Raw genomic sequence first — 9,843 nt, forward strand, 5'->3', positions numbered from 1 at the left:
GATGATGTACCCACTACTTCCGGTCCCTAGCGCTTCACTCCTTCCCGAGAGGTCAGTGGGGAGTCCTGTCCCGGAGACCTCGGGCTCTGCGCGCCGAGGCCGGAGGTAGCCTCTGCAAGGGGTGACGGCACCTCCTCTGTAACTGTGCCCTCTCTTTGGGCCCGCTGGTCTTAGGAGCGGGGACTGCCTAAAGGTGAGCAGGGATTGGTAGTCATTGCGTGTCCAGAGCTTTCAGGCACCTGACCCCAGCCTTGTTGGAACCGGCTTCGCCAGCGCCAGTTTTCTCTAGATGGGAATATAGGTTCTGAGATCTAGGCCTGGGCTCCCCACCTTGGTACTTCGGGGCTCATGTGGACTGTGCCAGATTTGCGACCCTGCCATTGTTTTCCTTCCAGCATGATCCGCTGGGCCTCCAAGTTATCGCCTGGAAGAAACCACTCACCCTGGATGAACCCTTCAGCACCCTCAGACCACCCTTGAGGAGGATGACTGAGACATTATGGGGCACGCGCTGTGTGTCTGCTCTAGGGGAACTGTCATCATTGACAATAAGCGCTACCTCTTCATCCAGAAACTAGGGGAGGGGTGAGTGTTGGGAAATTGTTTAACCAGTTCCTAGGGTTATGGGTCATTGAATGATAAATGTATGCACATTTTGGGGGCACAGGGTTTTATCCCTATTTTCTAATTCACCTGACAGCTGCGTGGTAGCCAAGAAGGTGGATTCTGGAGCTAGGCCTCCTAAATCCACCGTGTGTGACCTTGATAAATAATGGTTTTTTCATCTGCCTAATAGTGATGATTATCATGCCTTAGTAATGGAGTTGTGAGGATTAAATGAGATAATGTATGGAAAATGTCTCACCCAGTGCCTGGTTCATAAGCACTTGATAAACATTGGTTCTTATTCATTTAATATTTGTTGAGCATCTGTCACATGCAGAGCACTGTATTATGACCATAGGACTGCGAAGATTTCTATATCCCTGCTGTTGAGATGCTCAAAGTGTAATAATCTTCTGACTTCTTTTGGAGCCACATCTTGGGAGGGTTTCTACTAAATGGAAGACAGCACCTCCCTCCCAGGGAATTCCTCTGGGTCCATGCTATGTGGGAGATGACATGGTCCTTCACTGACCCCTTTGACCCACAGTGGGTTCAGCTATGTGGACCTAGTGGAGGGGTTACATGATGGACACTTCTACGCCCTGAAGCGAATCCTGTGTCACGAGCAGCAGGACCGGGAGGAGGCCCAGCGAGAAGCAGACATGCATCGCCTCTTCCATCACCCCAACATCCTTCGTCTCGTGGCTTACTGTCTGAAGGAGCGGGGTACTAAGCATGAGGCCTGGCTGCTGCTACCTTTCTTCAAGGTCAGAAAGACTGCTGTTATGGAGAAATTTGTAATAGAGCCACCTACCAAGGGCTGTGTGGGCAGTCAAGCATGTTAGGAAGCAGGGGCCATGTCCTGGGCTTGGCCACTTCAGATTTGGGTTTGAGGTGTGTATGGTGAAAAGTTGGTAGGCTTTGGCATAGGGGAGGGATTGGTCCCAAGGAGCAGAGGCTCCAAAAACATCTCCAACTGTGAGGAAACTTTTATTGCAGAGAGGTACGCTATGGAATGAGATAGAAAGGCTGAAGGACAAAGGCAACTTCCTGACTGAGGACCAAATTCTTCAACTGCTGCTGGGTATCTGCAGGGGTCTTGAGGCCATTCATGCCAAGGGTTTTGCCCACAGGTCAGTAGGAAGGCCCTGTGTATTTGCTGCAGTGGAAAGGAAAAGCCTCACCAAGAAAAATTGAAGGTCTCTGCTCTCCTAAGAAACAACCTGGGCTTGGCACCTGTAGCTCAAGTGGCTAGGGCACCAGCCACATACACCGGAACTGGCGGGTTTGAATCCAGCCTCGACCTGCCAAACAACAATGACAACTACAACCAAAAATAGCTAGGTGTTGTGGCGGGTGCCTGTAGTCAGCTACTTGGGAGGCTGAGGCAAGAGAATCGCTTAAGCCAAGGAGTTGGAGGTTGCCGTGAGCTGTGATGCCATGGCACTCTACCCAGGGCGACAGCTTGAGGCTCTGTCTCAAAAAAGAAAGAAAGAAAAAGAAATAGCTTGCATGATTATTTTGCTTCCTGGGGTTTCAGCCTCCCTGTCCCTGGATGCTCATGCGCCATTTCCACTTCCCTACAGGGACCTGAAGCCCACCAATATCTTGCTTGGAGATGAGGGGCAGCCAGTTTTAATGGACCTGGGTTCCATGAATCAAGCATGCATCCATGTGGAGGGCTCTCACCAGGCCCTGACCCTGCAAGTAAGAGAATCCCCAGGTTTCTTTGCCCACCTGTTCTCAACCCCAAACCCCTTCTGGTGCATGCCCCAATCTGGTCACATGACTGTGGCTTGTGCTCCACTTTTGAGCTGTGGGGCCACTGTTCCAGGACTGGGCGGCCCAGCGATGCACCATCTCCTACCGAGCTCCAGAGCTCTTCTCTGTGCAGAGTCATTGTGTCATCGATGAGCGAACTGATGTCTGGGTGAGGAGCATGTGGGTGGGAATCTGGTTAGGGAGGGGTGTGTAGCTCTGTACCTACTGTGATGTAGAGAAGTAGGTCTTTGGTTTCTGTTGCATGGGGCCCCAGGAACCACAGTATGCCCCCATCTCCTTGACTTCCTTCCTGGGAACTGTCAGTGATACCATACTCTGTTGCACAAGAAGTGGTATAATCCTTTCCCCTGAACAGGGTGGGTGCAGCTCAGTGTTGGTGCTGAAGGCCTTGGCTAAAGCAAGGGCTGCAGAGGCCTTCAGCTTACTGAAGTTTCTCTGGGCCCTGATGGTGGCACGTGGCTGAGGTTGGCATATTCTTTTTAGTTTATGTAGTCTCCTTTCACCACAGAAGGGGAACAATGTCACCTCCATTGGTTCCTTTCCAGAGATTAAACAAGTTATACTTAGTCCCTAGGCTGTGTGCTGTATGCCATGATGTTTGGGGAAGGCCCTTATGACATGGTATTCCAGAAGGGTGACAGTGTGGCCCTTGCTGTGCAGAACCAACTCAGCATCCCGGAAAGCCCCAGGTGAGCAATATGAATGGCACCAAGCATATCAGACCCCTCTGGATTACCTGAGTTGGCACCTCAGCAAGAGGGATAATGTCTTCCAGTCACCTTTCCCTCCTCCCTTCACAGGCATTCTTCAGCAGTGCGACAGCTGCTGGCCTCAATGATGACTGTGGACCCCCAGCAGCGCCCTCACATTCCTGTCCTCATCACTCAATTGGAGGCACTGCAGCCCTCAGCTCCTGGCCAGCACACTACCCAAATCTGAACAAACCAGTAGCCACGTTGACAAAGTGCCCTCTTGTGCCTTGGAAGGAGGCACACATCTTCATTGGAAGCTCCATCCATTCTATCAAGGACTGCTCTCTGATAGGACCAGGGGGTAGGGACATATTTGCTCTTTGGCCCCCAAAAGCAACAGCTGAGTAAAGAGCCTGACTAAGTAGTGGTGGGGTTGGGAAAATGGCAGAATATGGTCCCTGGCTCAGGACTGCTGAGCTCACATCATGTTCTGCTTCCAAATTCAGGAGCAGGAGAATGTATAAACAGAAGAATAAAGCAAAACCAGTTTGGTGTGGATCTTAGTCTCAACGTTTCTGGAGAGAAGAAGTATAAGGGGTCCAAAGTCTGGTTTTCATTTCCAAAGGAACAGCCTGGGATATAGTCGGCAGGGGTGTGGCTTCATCATTACACGTGAAGAGGCTGGTTCCTTACCACTATCTAGTTGGTTGGCAGTGGGCATGTCTTCAAGCTTGTGCTAGTCAAAAACTTAAAGCTTGGGCAGTGCCTGTGGCTCAAGGTGGTAGGGCGCTGGCCCCATATGCTGAAGGTGGCGGGTTCAAACCCAGCCCCGGCCAAAAAACAAACAAAAAAAAAAAAACTTAAAGTTGCTCTGCCATGAGTTGGCTTCTACCTGTGACAAGGGCTAGAATTAGGGCCCCCTAAAAGCATACTCAATTAGTTCTTTCATTCCTTCACTCCCAGGGGTGGGTAGCTTAGTCAAAGCAACCCAACCAGTTTGCTAGGCAAGGGCTTCTAGGTGGAGACACTTGAAGTTTTAGGACAGCTACATAACAGGTCTCCCATCCTCAGCCTGGGGGGAAGGGGAGTGGAGGTGGCAGCCATCTTGGCCCATGTCTCTCTGAGGTGCTAGTTCGTACCTGGTTAATGATTAATGAGTCTGTGTGGTGTGGCAGTATCCAGCTGCCACTTCCTGCCTGCTCTGCTGAGTAAACAGGCCCTGTAATAGCTGGGCTTGAAACCTGTTCCCAAAGGAAGGGCACTGTGTTCCTGAATCACCAGGGACGGTAGGCAAAGGTAGGGTTGGCATCTCCTATGTCTCCTACTCTTGAGATTGAGGTTTCCTCCCCTCAGCCATACCTGCCCAACATGCTGACGTCAGAATGTGTCCTGGGGTGCCCATTAGCAAAGTTGAAATTTTCCCCAGGGCCATAGCAGGAGGCTCCCACCAGCTAACACAGAGGCAGAGGCCAGAAAGAAAGCACAAACAGGGAGATGACCTGACTTTTAATGGCATGGCACAGCCCCAGCCCCAGCAAAGCAGCAAGACAGGAAGCTATGCAAAGCTGCTGGGAGTTGCAGTGGCGCAAACAACCTAGGAGATCGCCCTTGTTCCTTCCCATCCCCCAAGCTTATGACGTGGCTTCATGCCCAGGAACTCTGGGCCAGCCCAGCCCCATTTCCAAACCTTCATAATGCACAAAGGATCTTAGGCCAAGCTTTGTTTCCAGAGCTGGTGAATGCAGAGGCAATAGGAAGAACAGGGTAGTAGTCCAATTCTTAAATATAGAAGCTACTAGACTTAAACTTATACTTGGAAAAGATGCGAGGGGACTCATATTCTTCAATAGTTGGTGGTTGGACAGACAGGTCCAGGATTTGGTCCTCATTTCCTTCCTATCCTGGGAGCCCCTATGACCTTACATCAAGGTCCCGGGGCCATGCTTCCTGGGCCTGGCAAGGGCCTCTTGGCAGGTCTCACTGTTAGCCAGGAAGGGAAAAGGATCATGAGCAGCAAACAGTGAGGGCAGCAGCAAAAAGAAGAAGGCAGTAGAAGCTCAAGCACTCACAGAAGGGACAAGAAATCGTGCAAGGATACTATTTATTTCGAAAGGCTTTTGCAATGAACATAGTGGAGAGTCTCCAGGCAGCTATTTTATTCTTCTCCCTCATCCTCATCCTCATAGGAATCGATGCCCACTTCCTCATAATCCTTCTCCAGGGCAGCCATATCCTCCCGGGCCTCAGAGAACTCCCCTTCCTCCATGCCCTCACCCACATACCAGTGCACAAAAGCCCTCTTGGCATACATCAGGTCGAACTTGTGGTCCAGGCGGGCCCAGGCCTCGGCGATGGCGGTTGTATTGCTCAGCATGCACACAGCGCGCTGCACCTTGGCCAGGTCACCCCCCGGCACCACAGTGGGAGGCTGGTAGTTGATTCCAACCTTGAAGCCTGTGGGGCACCAGTCCACAAACTGAATGCTGCGCTTGGTCTTGATGGCAGCAATGGCAGCATTGACATCCTTGGGCACCACATCCCCACGGTACAGCAGGCAGCAGGCCATGTACTTGCCGTGCCGAGGGTCACACTTCACCATCTGGTTGGCAGGCTCAAAGCAGGCATTGGTGATCTCAGCCACAGACAGCTGCTCGTGGTAGGCCTTCTCTGCAGAGATGACAGGCGCGTAGGTGGCCAGGGGGAAGTGGATACGGGGGTAGGGCACCAGGTTGGTCTGGAACTCTGTCAGGTCTACGTTGAGGGCCCCGTCAAAGCGCAAGGATGCTGTGATGGAGGAGACGATCTGGCTGATGAGGCGGTTGAGGTTTGTGTAGGTAGGGCGCTCGATATCCAGGTTGCGGCGGCAGATGTCATAAATAGCTTCATTGTCCACCATGAAGGCACAGTCTGAGTGCTCCAGGGTGGTGTGGGTGGTCAGGATGGAGTTGTAGGGCTCGACCACGGCTGTGGAAACCTGGGGGGCTGGGTAGATGGAAAATTCTAGCTTGGATTTCTTGCCGTAGTCAACAGAGAGCCTCTCCATGAGGAGTGAGGTGAAGCCAGAGCCAGTGCCCCCTCCAAAGCTGTGAAACACCAAGAATCCCTGAAGTCCTGTGCACTGGTCAGACTGAAAGGCAAGAAAGGGAAGGAACAATTTAGGGAGGGGTCTGAGGGACTCTTATCATCTGGCTTCATAAAGCCTAAAATATCTCAGAAGTCAGGTCAGGGCAAAGACTAATTAGTATGCCATGGCCACAACACACTCTGAAACATATACAGTTAGAGCTGACCCCCTGAAATGGATCTGAAAAAAATGTTCCTGGTCATAAGCATAGTCTCAAAAACTCCCCCACTTCCTAGACAAATTCTTACCAGCTTGCGGATCCGGTCCAGTACCGGGTCAATGATCTCTTTGCCAATGGTATAGTGACCACGGGCATAGTTGTTAGCAGCATCCTCTTTCCCAGTGATGAGCTGCTCTGGGTGGAAAAGCTGTCTGTATGAGCCATTTCGGATCTCATCTGAAAGGGCATAAACCACACTGTTAGGGCAAAAACCACGAGGCTGTGCTCAGAAGGGACCTTCCTCCCCTAGGGTGGTAGCTGTGGCCAGATATATGGAGAGCTCATCCTTCTGCCAGGCTGAGATAGCAGAGTGTGTGAGAAAGCCAGACCTGCTACCCGGGCCAGCCTAAGATCAGCTTGCTTTCTTCAGCTTAAAAAAGGAGTTTTCAGGGCCAGGAAAGCCAGGTCTAAACACCCTCTCTCTGGCTCATCGCCTGTAGCTCAGCGGCTAGGGTGCCAACCACGTACACCAGAGCTGGCAGGTTCAAACCCAGCCCAGGCCTGCCAAACAACAATGACAACTACAACCCCCCCCCCCAAAAGAAAATAGCTGGGCATTGTGGCGGGCACCTGTAATCCCAGCTACTCGGGAGGCTGAGGCAAGAGAATTGCTTAAGCCCTGGAGTTTGAGGTTGCTGTGAGCTGTGACACCATGGCACTCTACCAAGGGCAACGTAGTAAGATTCTGTCTCAAAAATAAACAAAATAAATAAATAAAATAAATATCCTCTCTCCAGAGTAAAGCTTTGAGTCTCTCTCTAGCCCCCTCAATTTTGCCCCTTCTTCTCACCAATTACAGTAGGTTCCAAATCCACAAAAACTGCTCGGGGCACATGTTTTCCAGCACCAGTTTCACAGAAGAAGGTAGTAAAGGAGTCATCCCCTCCACCAATGGTTTTGTCACTGGGCATCTGCCCATCAGGCTGAATCCCATGTTCCAGACAGTAGAGCTCCCAGCAGGCATTGCCCATCTGGACACCTGCCTGCCCCACATGGACTGAGATGCATTCACGCTGAGGAATAAAGAAAAGAAACATGGCGTAAGCCTCACATCCACAAGTCCTCACCTCACAAGCCTCTCTTCCACCCTATCACCTACCAGCTGGTATGACTCAGCTGGCAAGAGTGGAGATTGGGGATGGGCAGAGATGAGAAGAGAGGCTCTTAGCCTGCCCAGGCTCCCCTGCACAGGACTCCCCAGCTGAAGGCACCCAGGAGGGCAAACCAACAACCCCTTAGCCTACTTCTCAGGAAATTTGTCAAGTGAGTGCTGTGGCTTCACATGACTCTGCTACATTCATAGGACACTCAAGGAGGACAGAGAGGGCAAGTGCATAAGAGACAGACGGAAGCATTTAATGACAAGGATAAGAAACTTTTCAGCTGCTCCTGATCTCTACTGCCCATAAACCCAGCTTCTCAAGAGACTGACAAGAGAAAGGTTTCCCACAGCTGCGAGTTTACAAGTAGAGTTTAAAGGCCCCTGACTTGATTAATTCTTTGCTTTGAGGAAGAACGCTAGAATTTCACACAACCCTTTTCCCCTTTCATCCTGTGGGCTGCAAGGTGTCTCAGCCTTGCAGTCTGGCATCAACTGACCACACTGACCATGAGGATGCCCTCTTCCCTCACCTTTAAATCCAATTTGACTCAGAGGATCAATCCCATCTGGCTCCTCTCCCCACGTCCACCCCCACACCCTGAGTGTCTTCACCACCTTCATCCACTGAGCACGGAAATAGCAGTGGTAATGTGGTAGGCGCAGACGGCAGAGGCGGGCAATAAGAGTGGTGGGTACTGGGGCACTTGCCGCCTTAGGCTCAGTTCCTGCCAGTCTGAAATTAACCCTTGAAGCACCAGTGCCCGCAGGGCCCGCGCGCGCCTCCCTCCCAACACCGACATGTCGGGGTGACGGTTTCCAAATACTCAGAAAAGGAAGTGGAACCTGAGGCAAGGCCCCAGAGGTAACCGCCTTGCCCTGGGCAGGGTGAGCGCCGTCCTGTACCCTAGCCCTCCCATCCGGTCTCCCGCTAAAGTCTTTCCAGTTACATCCCAGCTCACAGCGGGGATTGGGTTTCGGCCTCCGCTCCTGAGCTATAAATAACACCACTACCACCCCCCGCTACCAAACGCACCTCTTTCCCCTCCCCCACCCTGGCCCCGGCCCGCGCCGCAGCTCAGCGCCAGCTGTCTCTGCCCGTCCGCGCACTCGCCCGCTGGCTGGAGAGGGGCCGGCTGGCCTCACGAGGATGAACCCCATTCCCGCCACCCCTGTAGGCTCAGAAGCGGGGTGCTGAGTCACTCGCGGGGGGTGGATGGGTAGAAGGGATACATAAACAGAGGAAAAGGGGATGCAGCACCAAGTAACTCGACCCCCTTCCACCTTCTGGTGTCCAGAACGTGCTCAGTCAGTTCCGGGGACTGGGGAGTAGGGCTGGGGGACACCCATACAGGTCTTTCTTAGCTCGCCGAAAGGACCGGGCGCGGGATCGCGTGACTCTCAGGAGGTCGGGGCTCAAATGCTTGGCGAGGCAGGAAGGGACCGCTAAGAGGCTCCTCTCTGCTGGTGAAGAATCCTACACCACTCCAGCCCATCCCCAGCCTCCGAAGGAGGACAACATGCCCCGGACAAAGTCACCAGGAGGGGATTGCGGAAGGGAGATGCAAAACCTTGCACCTCCTCTAGACCTGGAATGCCCGGCAGAGGTCCCCAGGGATCCCTGGAGGGAGAGTTCTCCGAAAGAGAGGGGCAATTCCAGGACAGGCACGATCCCGGCGGGGATGCACTCACCATGGTGAGCTAGTCCGGACGGTGCGTCTCACGTTGAGTCGGGGTGACGGGTCTCAGTGAGAACTGCGCTAGCTGCAGTGCCGCACCGCTCTTATAGGCGGGGACGGGCCTCTGGCGCCCACTCTCTCACTAGGGGCTGGGCGGCCAGGAAGCCACGCCCCCGAAGGGTAGACGGCCCCCCGAGGGGTGGGGCCAGGCCGGGACCCCGCCTCCTGCCGCTCCCGGGTCCCTCACCTGTCGGGCGTGAGTTAGGAGTAGCGACCCCGCCTTTAACCCTTCGTTCCCGGCTTTGAGACGATACTCTAGGCTCCTGAGGTCCGTAGCAGACACGCTGGATGCAGTGACAGGTCGCGTCCAACCTGTACCTGAGTCATGGAGGCGCCGGTCGTCTAGGTTTTCTGATTTAGGCCGAGTGCCCTCTAGGCCGTCCTTACCAGCGAGCTGCAACTGGCCTTCGCCAGTGCCTTCCCCGCCCCTCCTCCTGGGAGGCTTCTTCGGCCCGCAGTGCCTCTCCGGCCCTTCCCCAGGGATCCCTTTCCAGCGGCACGCCGCCTGCTGGTCCCCCGCTGGGGCGGCAGGCCCTCGCCGACGCCGGTGGGCGGCTGAGGACCCGAGGCTGCACAACCTG

General features: G+C 53.5%; 2 protein-coding genes across 2 annotated transcripts; one reads left to right on the top strand and one right to left on the bottom strand.

Annotated features, from left to right (window-relative positions):
* Positions 1-39: 39 nt before the first annotated feature.
* STK16 (serine/threonine kinase 16) lies at positions 40-3,638 on the top strand. The gene is made up of 8 exons (XM_053597029.1): positions 40-193; positions 396-585; positions 1,154-1,373; positions 1,606-1,739; positions 2,193-2,313; positions 2,441-2,536; positions 2,956-3,077; positions 3,189-3,638. Exons 2-8 carry the CDS (start codon positions 500-502, stop codon positions 3,325-3,327), a joined length of 918 nt encoding a protein of 305 aa, XP_053453004.1. The 5' UTR covers positions 40-193; positions 396-499; the 3' UTR covers positions 3,328-3,638.
* A 1,529-nt stretch (positions 3,639-5,167) lies between these two features.
* LOC128589995 (tubulin alpha-4A chain) lies at positions 5,168-9,380 on the bottom strand. Its single transcript, XM_053597024.1, has 4 exons — positions 9,216-9,380; positions 7,215-7,437; positions 6,453-6,601; positions 5,168-6,207 (listed from the first exon to the last, which is right to left on the bottom strand). Exons 1-4 carry the CDS (start codon positions 9,216-9,218, stop codon positions 5,236-5,238), a joined length of 1,347 nt encoding a protein of 448 aa, XP_053452999.1. The 5' UTR covers positions 9,219-9,380; the 3' UTR covers positions 5,168-5,235.
* Positions 9,381-9,843: the final 463 nt, after the last annotated feature.

The sequence above is a fragment of the Nycticebus coucang genome, chromosome 7 (assembly GCF_027406575.1).
Source record: "Nycticebus coucang isolate mNycCou1 chromosome 7, mNycCou1.pri, whole genome shotgun sequence".
NCBI classification, from domain to species: Eukaryota; Metazoa; Chordata; class Mammalia; order Primates; family Lorisidae; genus Nycticebus; species Nycticebus coucang.

What these genes read in the sequence shown, in the direction of transcription:
- STK16 (XM_053597029.1), top strand. Translation starts at nt 500, where the DNA reads ATGGGGCACGCGCTGTGTGTCTGCTCTAGGGGAACTGTCATCATTGAC. An exon ending in GCCAAGGGTTTTGCCCACAG is followed by an intron (nt 1,740 to 2,192) that starts GTCAGTAGGAAG and finishes ACTTCCCTACAG; the next exon opens with GGACCTGAAGCCCACCAATA. An exon ending in ACCAGGCCCTGACCCTGCAA is followed by an intron (nt 2,314 to 2,440) that starts GTAAGAGAATCC and finishes CCACTGTTCCAG; the next exon opens with GACTGGGCGGCCCAGCGATG.
- LOC128589995 (XM_053597024.1), bottom strand. An exon ending in TTTGGAACCTACTGTAATTG is followed by an intron (nt 6,602 to 7,214) that starts GTGAGAAGAAGG and finishes ATGCCCTTTCAG; the next exon opens with ATGAGATCCGAAATGGCTCA. An exon ending in TGGACCGGATCCGCAAGCTG is followed by an intron (nt 6,208 to 6,452) that starts GTAAGAATTTGT and finishes CTTGCCTTTCAG; the next exon opens with TCTGACCAGTGCACAGGACT.